General features: G+C 36.7%; 1 protein-coding gene across 5 annotated transcripts in view; it reads left to right on the top strand.

The window, feature by feature from the left end:
* ZFYVE16 (zinc finger FYVE-type containing 16) overlaps window positions 1-12,516 on the top strand; it is a 50,612-nt gene extending 38,096 nt beyond the window's left edge. For 4 of the 5 annotated variants that reach the window (XM_057740331.1, XM_057740345.1, XM_057740321.1 and 1 more), the window contains 4 exons: window positions 6,507-6,669; window positions 7,571-7,676; window positions 8,570-8,737; window positions 11,694-12,516. In XM_057740331.1, coding sequence (XP_057596314.1) covers window positions 6,507-6,669; window positions 7,571-7,676; window positions 8,570-8,737; window positions 11,694-11,855 — 599 coding nt within the window. In that variant the 3' untranslated portion in view covers window positions 11,856-12,516. Of the gene's footprint in view, window positions 1-6,506; window positions 6,670-7,570; window positions 7,677-8,569; window positions 8,738-11,693 lie in introns of those variants that run through there. The other variant, XR_009054443.1, reaches the window with a different exon arrangement.
* The last annotated feature ends 311 nt before the right edge of the window (window positions 12,517-12,827 follow it).

Below are 12,827 nucleotides of genomic sequence, written 5' to 3'. Positions count from 1 at the left end.
ATGCCTACCAACAGTGTAGGAGGGTTCCCTTTCCTTCATACCCTCTCCATCATTTATTATTTGTAAACTTTTTGATGATAGCTATCTGACTGGTATGAGGTGATATCTCATTGTAGTTTTGATTTGCATTTCTCTAATAATTAGCGATGTTGAGCATTTTTTCATGTGCCTGTTGGCCATCTGTATGTCTTCTTTGAGTCTTATGCGCATTTTTTACTTTTCTTTTTTTTTTTTTTAAACCGAGGCTTGTGGTCCAGAGATACAAATACAAAACCACCACAACAATGCCCCCAGGAGGCTTAAGTCCAGCTGATAGGTGGTGGTGAATGCACGAAAGAGGAATAGCAGAATGGCCAGTATCCAGGGTCCAAGTCTATGTGGGACATGGTTGCGCCCTCCAGATCTCAGTTATATCAAGTGAAAAATGCACAACCTAAAAATTGAGAATTATACTTTCTGTTTTTGTATTTTTTGGCTGCATTGGGTCTTCATTGCTGCACGCGGGCTTTCTGTAGTGGCGAGTGGGGGCTACTCTTCATTGCAGTACGATGGCTTCTCTTGCTGTGGAGCATGCGCTCTAGGCACACAGCCTTCAGCAGTTGCAGCACGTAGGCTCAGTAGTTGCAGTGCGCGGGCACAGTAGTTATGGCTTGCGTGCTCCAGAGCACAGGCTCATCAGTAGTTGTGGCACCCAGGCTTAGTTGCTCCACTGCATGTGGGATCTTCCCAGACCAGGGATTGAACCCGTGTCCCCTGCATCGGCAGGTGCATTCTTAATCACTGCACCACCAGGGAAGTCCCAGGAATTATGTTTTATTTGGTGGAATTTCTGAGCACTCAAGCCCAGGAGGCAGCCTCTCACATAGTTCTGAGAGACTGCTCCAAAGAGGTAAGGGAGGAGCCCTTACAGGATATACAGGAGTTTTGCAACAAAAACTAGGTAGTCAGAACATCAAAAGATTACTGTTAATTAAAGAAAACCAAACATCTCAAGTTAACGAATTTAACACTTTTCTATGTATGAGAAGATGCAAGAGTCTGGGCTTACTGCAGTCATTCCTTTGCTATGCACCTTAGCAATCCAGAGCCAGTATCCTGTGCTTTCCCATCCTGAGTCCCCTCAGGGTGTGCCGTTTGGGGCGGCTATAGTGGCAGAGGGCTTGGCAGCAGGCAGCCCATTTGTCTTTCCTGAGTTCCCTTGGGTCTCACTGTCAGGAGTGGTTGTGGTGGCTGATGGCTTAATGGCCACAGCGTCCTTTGTTTGTTGATATGGCAGGCAACATTTTTCATCCACAGTACTTCCCCTTAGTAATAAAATTCTACCAACAATTGGAAGACATTTCATGAGCAATTTTGTTTGACGGTGCTAGGAAGGCTCATTCCTAGATCAGGCAAAGATTCTGTTGATAGGCTACTCAGTGTGTTAATTTTTTTTGGATTAGGCCCTATTGATAACCTAAAATTCTCAGGATCACCTGTCTTACTAGTCTGTTATGATCCAGGAAATGTTTTCCCTTGTTGCTTCTTCCCATATCTAGAATCACACTATTACAATTATTGATCTATTTCCTCAAGATGTTTAGCCGTCACTAACTTTACTGGAGACCCTGTTACACGTTCAGTAATGCAAGAGACAATCTTATAAACTAGATGGGATAAGGAATAAAGCTAGTAACATTAATAAGGTCATAGTACAGCTGAGAGAGACACAAAGCATAAACAATCTGGAAACAAAGAGAACAAATTAAAACAGTGATTAGTATAACTAGTTGTAATTTGGTTGTAATAAATCAAGTCCACAGGATGCCCAGCTGGAGAAGAAAAATTCTGGAAATATTAGGGAGAGAGAAAAAGATAAATGTTTCATCTTTGTTTCTAAGGGTATACTTTATCAACTTGTTGTAGGTCATAGCGTAAGAGGAAAGGTGTTTCTGGAAAACAAAGATTAAAAGCCAGTATATTTCAGAAAAAGTCATAAATTTATATATCATATTTATCAGTTCATTCAGTCCCATGTAATTAATTTCTTTTTTTTAAATTTATTTATATTTTTGGCTGCATTGAGTCTTTGTTGTTGCATGCAGGCTTTCTCTAGTTGCAGCAAGTGGGGGCTACTCTTCCTTGTGGTGCGTGGGCTTCTCATTGCAGTGGCTTCTCTTGTTGCAGAGCATGGGTTCTAGGCATGTGGGCTTCAGTATTTGTTACACATGGGCTTATAGTTGTGGTTCATGAGCTCTAGAGTGCAGGCTCAATAGTTGTGGTGCACGGGCTTAGTTGCTCTGTGGCATGTGGGATCTTCCTGGACCAGGGATCGAACCTGTGTCCCCTGCATTGGCAGGAGGATTCTTAACCACTTCGCCACCAGGGAAGTCCCCCATGTAATTAATTTCTGATGATCTAGATGAAGTGTTCAGGTTCTCCATTAGAGTTTTATAATTTTTTTTCTTTCTCTTTTTTTTTTTTGGGCCACACCACGCATGATGTGGGATCTTAGTTCCCCAACCAGGGATCAAACCCACTCCCCCTGCAGTGGAAACGTGGGGTCTTAACCACTGGACCACCAGAGAAGTCCCAGAGTTTTGTAACTTTTTACCCAGTTCAGTGGCATGATCCAAATTTGTATGAACTCTCTGAGGAGGCAGATGGGCACAAGAGGTCTCTGCTGGTACCAAGGCTCCAGTTCCTCGTAGAGTTCAGGCGAAGGAGAGAAGTCAGCTCTGGGTCCCTCCACGGTCACCAAAACTGTGGACTTAGCTATCCATGCCCAGTATCTTGTTCTTTCCTATCTAAAGTCTGTGCATTTTTTGATTGGGTTGTTTGATATAGAGCTGTAGGAACTGTTTGTATAGTTTGGAAATTAACCCTTTGTCAGTCACATCATTTGCAAATATTTTCTTCCATTCTGTAGGTTGTCTTTTCATTTTGTTTATGGCTTCCCTGCTGTGCAGAAACTTTTAAATTTGATTATAACCCATTTGTTTATTTTTGCTTTTGTTTCGCCTTGACAGACTGACCTAAGAAAATACTGCTATGATTTATGTCAAGAATGTTCTGCCTGTGTTCTCTCCTAGGAGTTTTATGGTGTCGTGTTTTATATTTAGATCTCCAAACCACTTTGCATTTATCTTTTTATATAGTGTGAGGAAGTTTCTAATTTCATTGATTTACATGAGGTTATCCAGCTTTCCCAACACCACTTGTTGAAGAGACTGTCTTTTCTCCATTGTACATTCTTACTTCCTGTGTCAAAGATTAATTGACCATAGGTGTGTGGGTTTATTTCTGGGCTGTCTTTTTTGTTCCATTGATTCATGTCTGTTTTTTGTACCAATATCATGCTGTTTTGATTACTGTAGTTTTGTAGTATTGTCTGAAGTCTGGGAGGCTTTTGTCTCCAGCTTTGTTCTTTTTTTCAGGATTGCTTTGGCAATTCTGGGTCTTTTGTGGTTCCATATAAATTTTGGGATTATTTGTTCTAGTTCTGTGAAAAATATGATGGGTAATTTGATAGGATCACACTTAATCTGTAGATTGCCTTGGATAATATGGCCATTTTAACAATACTAATTATTCCAATCCAGGAGCATGGGATATCTTTCCAATTCTTTGAATCACCTTCAGTTTCCTTTTCCATGTTTTGTAGTTCTCAGAATATAAATCTTTCATCTCCTTGGTCAGGTTTATTCCTGGGTATTTTTAAATGCTATTTTTAAAGGGATTTAAAATTTTTTTTCTGATATTTCATTGTTTAAAGAAGTGCAGCATATTTCTGTATGTTAATCTTGTATCCTACTACCTTGCTGAATTCATTTATCAGTTCTAATAGTTTTTGTGTGGAGTCTTTATGGTTTTCTATATAGAGTATCATGTTATCTGCATATAATGACAATTTTACCTCTTTCCTTCCAAGGATACCTTTTATTCTTTTTCTTGTCTGATTGCTGTGGCTAGGACTTCCCGTACTATATTGCATAGAAGTTAGGTTTATGCCTAGATATTTTATTGTTCAGCTTTTTTCTTGTTGTGAGGATGGAAGTGACAATATTCCAAGCTCTTTACATTTTGAAGCAGACACCAAAAGTCATTAGTATTTTTTGTATTACAAGTTGGCTGGCTTTCATTTTATCTAATGTTGTCTTGCCTTTCATTTTTCTGAAGCTGTCTTTATTTCATTCTCAGTTTTTAAGGATATTTTTGCTCGATATAAAATTCTGCTCTGAAAGTGTTTAAAGATGTCATTTCATTGTCCTTTGGCCTTCATTATTTCTAGTGAAAAGTCAATAATAGTTTTTATATTTCTTTTCTTGTATTTAATGTGCCCTTTTCCTCAGTCTGTTTTCAAGATAGCCTCTTTTTTTTTTAATGTTTTAATATTTATCTATTTATTTATTTATTGGCTGCATTGGGTCTTCATTGCTGCATGTGGGCGCTCTCTAGTTGTGGCAAGCGAGGGCTACCCTTCCTTGCAGTGCGCGGGCTTCTCATTGTGGCAGCCCCTCTTGTTGCGGAGCATGGGCTCCAGGCACGGGGGCTTCAGTAGTTGTGCTACATGGGCTCAATAGTTGTGGCTTGAGGGCTCTAGAGCTCAGGATCAGTAGTTGTGGCATATGGACCCAGCCACTCCGAGGCATGTGGGATCCTCCCGGACCAGGGCTCGAACCCATGTCCCCTGCATTTGCAAGTGGACTCTCAACCACTATGTCAGAGGGAAGTCCCAAGGTAGCCTCTTTATTTTTAGTTTTCACCAGTTTTACCGCGGTGTGCTTCAGTGTGGTTTTCTTTGTATTTATCCTATTTGCCGTTTATTGAGCTCCTTGGGTGTGTCAGTATTTTTCATCAAATTTGGGGAATTTCTTACCATTTTTTAAAATGTCCTGATCTTTCTTCTCTTTCTGGGAGATATCTATCTATGTATATGCAATCCATATCTGTATTAGACCTTTATACCATCCCATGGGTTTTTTTTTTTAAGCTCTTTATTGGAATATGATTGCTTTACACTGTTGTGCCAGTTTTTGCTGTACAACAAAGTGAATCAGCTGTATTTATACATAATCTCCATATCCCCTCCCTCCCATGACTCCTTCCCACCTTCCCTATACCAGCCCTCTAAGTCATCACCCATTATCAAGTTGATCTCCCTTATCCCATGGGTCTTTGATACTCTTTTTGTATTTCTTCATTCCTTTTTCTCTGGGTTCTTCAGATTTGATCATTTTTGTTGATCTTTCTTTTATCTGTTTCTTTCTTTTGCCATCTTCAATCCACTATTAAGCCTATCCATTAAGGTTTCTATTTCAGTTGGATTACACTTTTCAGTTCTAGAATTCAGGCGGAGGGTTTTCCAGTTTCTATTTCTCCATTAAGATTTTTAAAAATCTGTTTATACATTTAGCCAATATTTGCTTTTCATTCTTTGAATATGTTTTCCTTTAGGTCTTTGAATATATTTTAGAATAGATATTTTAAACTGTTTTTGTGTTTAATCCGATGTCTTGGCTGTCTCATAGTCAGTTTCAGTTTTATAGGGGCTCACATTTTCCTGTCTTTGGTAGTTTTTTATTATATACTGTCATTATTGATATGCTTTAGAGACTTTAGATTCTGTTAGCTTTTGCTGAAGAAGGCTTATTTATGTTTAAGCAGGCATCTTCATGTCTGCTTACCCTGAGCTTGTGTAGTCTTTATTTTTCATTTTTTAACAGATGGATCTGTGGATATCCTAAGGTGTTTACAGTCTGGCAGGACTCATTCTCCAAATCTGTTTTGCCTGTAGGTTTTGTGAGGGCTTCGTTTTGGCTTTGCACAGTTGAGATTCATGAGGAGCTAATGTCTATTTTGGTTGGTCTAGATTACCAATATCCCCCAACATTGCTTGACTTCTGTAATCTCCATTCTGTTCCCAAGTGTATAATAGCTGTTTTCTGTTAGGCCTCATCTAGGGTCACTCTATTAATATGTCTTCAGTTCTCATCCAAGGACTCAAAGAGGCCTTTGAACACCTAAAAGGTGTTCCCCTTTTTAGTGTCTTGACCACAGATTTCAGGTTTCCCTAAACTCTTATCTCTGACTTCTCAGCCCAGTAGGGCCATTGTAGGCTCAATGGTCACCATGCAGAAACAGTCCCCAAGCAGAGAGCCTGGGCAGTTGTGGGCTCACCTATTGAGTTTTCCAGTAGGGACCATATTGTACTTTCTGTTGTTCAGTACCTCAAAACAATTGCCTCATACATTTTGTCTCGTTTTATTGTTGGTTATCATAATGAAAGGGCAGTTTGGCATCATTATTTCATCATAGCCAGAAGTGAAAATTCTCGCGTTTATTTATCTAACCATTAAAAAAAAAATCCTTAACATTGTGAAATATTTTTCATATTTCCTAACAGAAAACAACCATCAAGATGATTTAAAACTTGCACAGAGCATATTTTGATAGCAAAATGTATGGCTTAGACATATGAATTTATATTTAATTAAAGAAATGTGAAACATAACTCTCATTTTTAGATGGGCTAATGGTACAAATAACTCCAGAGACCATGGATGGCTTGCGGCTAGCTCTACGAGAACAAAAAGACTTTAAAATTACATGCGGGAAGGTTGATGCTGTAGACATGAGAGAATATGTGGACATCTGCTGGGTAGATTCTGAAGAAACAGGAAACAAAGGGTAGGAATTTTTTGTTACCAAAATGATTTGATGGAGAAGAAAGGATAAAAACATCCTGTTAACAAAATTAAATATTTTATAAATAAATTCAGAATTATACCATTAATTTAAATGTGTATACTCTAAATGCAGTCTGTTTTTTTCAGAAATGTACCTAACCAGCATCGTGTGTGTTTTTTTAGTCAGGATACTGTAAATTATTAAAGGGTGGTCAGTTTAGGAGGGGGCCAATGATAAAATGTGCATTGTATAGCAGTGCAGGCTTGATCCCAGGTTTGAGAAAGACAAGATACCTTGTCTCTTGTATGGTACCTTGACACACACACATATTTCTACCCCAGACTGCCTTTTATATACCAGGTATGTATTTCCATGGAATTATTTCAGGATTATTTTTGTCAAAGAAGTAATGGATTCCCTTTGGATGTTTATTCTGTATTATATTGATCCACTGTAAATACAAACAACTGAATTGAATAATATATACATTAGAAGCCTTACAGAATATTACTGCCATTCCCTCCTTCTTTAGTTACCAATTTTCTTTCTTTTTTGGAGACTGGCTAAGAGATCTGGAGCAAAAAAGGAAGAAGAGGGCTAATGCTGAAGGATTCCAAAATAGAGTTTTTGAAATTCATGAGAAAGCTTTTCTGTTAGGAGACTATTTAAGGTATTTTAAACCTCAGGTCTGAACTGGGTATATGAAAAAGTAGATATAATTTGATGCACAATCAAGAAATCTTGGTAAATGAATATGAACTACAGTTTTAATTATTTTGTATATAATCGAGATATCTTACTGCTGCTTTAAATTTATAGCTTTCATAATTTTTATCCTTATTCCATTTGTTCAAGTCTAATAATTCACTTCATAGTGAGTTATTTATATTTTATTCTGCAGTGTTATTAGTTCAGTGGATGGAATATCATTACAAGGATTTCCAAGTGAAAAAATAAAACTGGAAGCAGATTTTGAAACTGATGAGAAGATTGTAAAGTGTACTGAGGTAACTTAGATGATTCCTTCCATTTACATGCCGTACTTGGATATGTTGTTGTTAACTTGGAGAGTTCACAGTACTCAACCTCTGACTGTTTAAGCACAGTTTTATTACACTTTACATTACACCTTGAGACACACATATCTCCACCCCAGACTGCCTCATATACACCAGATTTGGATTTCCATAGGATTATTTCAGGTTATTGTATGGTGGTACTGCCTGTCAGCTCACAGTTAAGTTTTGGCAGCACTGTCATCTTTGTACAATAACATGTTATTTGACTATAGTGTTTTCATTTTTCTCTTATTTTACAAAAAGTAAAATATTTTATAAATATCAGTTTATAATCAGCATTCACATATGAAAGTTAGTTTTGCATGTTCCAATTTTTTTTAAAATAAGAGAATATGAAACTATAGCCTCCCAGACCCTTAGTCTACCTCCATACCCCTCACTCTACCTCTAGGGTCAGACAATCACTACTACTAATTTCTTATGTATTCTTTGTGATTTTACACATGTACAAGATAGAAACTATAGAGGATACAGAAATTATAGAACATTATTACTTTGTTTGATGTTAACTTCATTAAGATGTCCTTAAAGGATGGTGGACTCATTAGTACCCTTCTTTAAAGTGAATTAACAAAACTTTTGTTGCTACAAGTTAACTTTAGGCAAAAATAGCCAAGTCATTCCCATATTCCCTAATCTTTGGTTTTAAGTTTTTACTTATAGTATAGATCAGGCTATAGAGAACGTTCTTAACTAGTGAATGTCACTGCACTAACATTGGAATTTTATTCATAAAGTTGAATTGAAAGTAGCAATTGTTACATTTTTAAAGCTACTTTTAATCTTAATCATGACTTGTTTCCTAATTAAATACATTTCAGGTGTTCTACTTTCTAAAGGACCAGGATTTATCTATTTCAGCAACTCGTTATCAGTTTGCAAAAGAAATAGCCATGGCTTGTAGTACTGCACTGTGCCCTCACCTGCAAACTCTAAAGAGTAATGGGATGAATAAAATTGGCCTCAGAGTTTCCATTGACACTGATATGGTAAGGCATGTTTTTGTAATTGTGTGTGTGTGTGTGTGATGTATTTTTGAAATGAATATATCATATTAAAATAATCAGACATTTTTCTTTAACCTTTTACTTTGGGATGACTGAAGAGAACTAAAATTTGTTGAACATTAATGTTTGGTACACACTTCATATACGTTATCTCCTTTACTGTCCACAGCAGGGGCCAGCAATCTTTTTTTGGTAAAAGGCCAGACAGTAAATAATTTAGGCATTGTGAGCTATCAGATTGCTTTCACAACTGCTTAACTCTGCCATTATAGTGTGAAAGCAGCTACAGACAGTATGTAAACTAATGAACTTAGCTATGTTCCAATGAAACTTTGCTTACAAAAACAGTTGGTGGGCCACATTGGCCCACAGGCCATAGTTTGCTGACCCCTGCTCCACAACATTCCTGGTAAGTAGGTTTTTAATTATGCTGACTAGATTCTATATTCATGTGACTTAAAATTATAAAAGTCTAAAAGTGTTAAGAAAGGGAAAATTTTCAGTTTTTTCCTTCTATGTAGGGAAAAACTTATTTCTTCCCTACTATATCTTTCTTTCCTATGTGTCTCTTTTACTACTCACAGAAAACATTTCTGGTTACCAGATCTGTGGAGGCTTTCCCCCATGCCAGCAAGCAATTCTCAGACACAAGCAAGGTGTCCAAGAATTCAACTCAATTCTGACTCAGTCTACCCAGAGATAGCATCAGATCCTACAGGGCTTACAAGACTGCCTCCTCTTCCCCTTTATATGCCAGTCAGTTATCACTGTGTGCTTCTGACCAACCAGTTATGGATCAGAAGTTCCAATGAACCCCTCTTCCTTGGATTCAATTAATTTGCTAGAGCAGCTCACAGAACTCAGGGAAACATTTCCTTATGTCAGTTCATTAAAGGATATACAGATGAACAGTCAGATGAAGAGATACATAGGGCAAGGTCTGGCAGCGTCCTGAGCAGGAGTTTCTGTACCCATGGAGTTGTGGTGTGTCACCCTCCCAGTGTGGATGTATTCACCAGCCTGAAAGCTCTCTGAATCCCCTTCTATTGGGATTTTATGGAGGCTTCCTCATGTAGGCATGATCAATTTTTAACTGGGTTTTTAGCCCCTCTCCCGTCTCTGGAGGTTGAGGGGTACAGCTGGAAATTTAAAGTTTCCAATCATGGGCTTGGTCTTTCTGGTGACCAGCCCTCATTTAGGAGCCCATCCAGAGCTGCCTCAAAAGAACAAAAGATGCTCCTCCCCCTCGTATCACTTAGGACTTTATAAATTTTTAGGAGCCTTGTGTCAGGCTTGGGGTCAAAGATAAAAATTAGAAGAAGAGATGTTCTTGGTATTCTTATCACTTAGGAAATGACAAGGGTTTTAGGAGCTATGTGCCAGGAATCCGGGTCAGAAACCAATATATATTTTCTGTTATCTCACAAATGTATATATATCAGGACCACTTTATTAAACATTTCCAGAGAGCAGCATTCACACAGTACTCTATTTAACTGGTGATCTCTGGAGATGATAACTCCAGGCTACAATGTAAATGGTTCGCAGTAGAGCTGTGTAAGGTAATAGCCCTGGAAAGATCTCCTTTCTACCCTTGACTCCTAACTTCAGTCCACTTCCACATTCCCCCTCATCCTCCCTTCCTGGTCAGGCAATCAAATGTAATCCATTTCTATGGATTCTTTGTAATTTTTTGCATGTATGAGCAAATAAGTTTGTACCTCCTTTTTGTTCTCTTTTCACTTTTTTTTAAAACAGTGCTTCTTTAACTTAATATATCTTAGAGATATTTCATATTAACTACATATTCTTTTTAAAGTTGCACAGTAGTAGTTTATATAAATGTACCATAATTTATTTAGTTCTTTTGCATGGTTGGTATGTACTGCTTGATATTTAAGGTATCCACAATATTTTGCTTTTGCGTAAGTGTGAGTATGTAAGAAACACTCCTAGAAGTAGAATTGCCAGGTCCAGGTATGTACTCAATAGATATTAGCATATTGTCTCAAATAGAGGTTATAACAATTTATATTTCTACCATAATTTATGAGTGTTCTTCCTCTCACATCCTTATCAAACTTTTGAACTTTTCCAATTTGATAGGTGAAAAATGGTACTCCAGTAGTATTTATTATAATGTGCATTTTTAACTGTTTCCAACATCCAGTACAATAGATTTCGGTCCAGGTTTTTCATTAGAATGGTCAATCTTTTTATTTTTTGATGGCGCCATGTGGCATGTGGTATGCTAGTTCCCTGACCAGGGATTGAACTCAATGCTCCCTACAGTGGATGCGTGAAGTCTTAACCACTGGACCACCAGGGAAGTCCCAGAATGATCAGTCTTAACATGAACAATTTCATATGCTGAAGGTTTGCTTTTCTTCAGGCAGGACGTGTTACATAGTTCTTATTGGAAAAAAGAACTTATATTTTTATCTCACTATTAAAAGTTCCTTTTTCAAGGAAGCATCTGATAATTATTTGAGTAAGCATTGTTAATTTTTTTAGTTATATGTATTAAAATGTAATTTCCACCAGCAAAATTAAATTCAAATATTATTTTTGATAAATTCAAAATATTTTTAAGTAGCTCTTTTTTAAAATACCATGGGGTTTTTATTTAAGTCATATTGGTAATTATTCAAAACCTTGGTCCACCAATGTGTTTACATGCTCATTGAGAAGAAACCTTAAGTATGAAGTAGAGGCAATTTCATTTTCATAGCATCTGTGGGAAGGACAATTATAATTTATGTAGTAGATAGAAGAAATAATGGAGAATATAAAGCATTGTTTTATGAATAAAATATAAACTATTTTCTTAATGTGCTTAAATTGAATGATATTCTTAGTTTACTTTATATTCATTGGATGAACTAAACGAGATTGCTCACTCTCTAGGGTTTACTCAACAAGATTTTTTTTTTTCCAGGTTGAATTTCAGGCAGGATCTGAAGGCCGACTTCTTCCTCAGCATTATCTAAATGATCTTGATAGTGCTCTAATCCCTGTGATCCATGGTGGGACCTCCAACTCTACTAGTTTACCATTAGAAATAGAATTAGTATTTTTTATTATAGAAAATCTTTTTTAGTGCAAGGATGTGAGTCGTATCATGTAGTGCAAACTGATTTGTTAAAACTAACTCTAGCACTAAAGCTGAAATGCCACAAACACTAAAAGTAAATATGTTTGATGTCTGAAACATGTAAGCTTTGCTTTTTAGGCAGGAATCATCTTTTAAAAATCATTAGCACAATATTTAAATCTCCAAAAATTTAAGAGATCCACAGTTTTTGAAGCTTTACACTTTACAAGTACTGAAAAAGACAAGGATTTCTTCTGTCTTTAAGAAATTTGTAGCATTTACTGTGTTATTTAAATGCTAAGCCAAAGTATCTGCACTTAAGTATACCTCTTTATGCCAAGAAAGATTTTAATGAAGGCTCCTTTCAGATGTAACCTTATGAGGGAAATATCTGTTCTGTTTATATGCCAGTTAAGCTACTGGTTTCTAAAGTCTGTTAAAAATGTATTTCAGTGGCACAGACCAGTTTCCAGATCTTAGGCTTATTATGATAATTCTTTGAATAAGGCAGATAACTTATTTGTATAATTGGAGTGGAGACCTACCTCCATGATTAGATAAACTGATTGTTTGCATTAAAATCAGAATTTTGCCTTTTTTCTTTTCAAATTATTATTTTATATATATATATGGTTTTCTCTTGATTAAATGGGTATTCTTAAAATAACTGTGGGTGCTTCAGGATTTTGTGCTTCTATATTTAAGTATATTGTTTTTATAGCAAGAACATGTGATTTGGTATGTGTTTTATAAATCTTTAATAATTTATAAATAGGTAATATTTTTGTATTGCAGTGCATTATTTTTCCTCCTTTCCTTCCAAAGTATACCACTGTATATACTGCTTCTAAGAGTGATTGACGACAGGCCAGATGACCCCTGAAGTAGTCATTATGTAGCAATAAATGAAGCCTGATACAGGTGTTTTTTTAACTTATCCTTTAAACCTTAGAAGTTTGTTGGAAAGTCTACATATTT

The sequence above is a fragment of the Hippopotamus amphibius genome, chromosome 1, assembly GCF_030028045.1.
Source record: "Hippopotamus amphibius kiboko isolate mHipAmp2 chromosome 1, mHipAmp2.hap2, whole genome shotgun sequence".
Lineage (NCBI taxonomy): Eukaryota > Metazoa > Chordata > Mammalia > Artiodactyla > Hippopotamidae > Hippopotamus > Hippopotamus amphibius.
The sequence above is the reverse complement of the archived record's forward strand: the minus strand, read 5'-3'. Positions and strand labels throughout refer to the sequence as shown.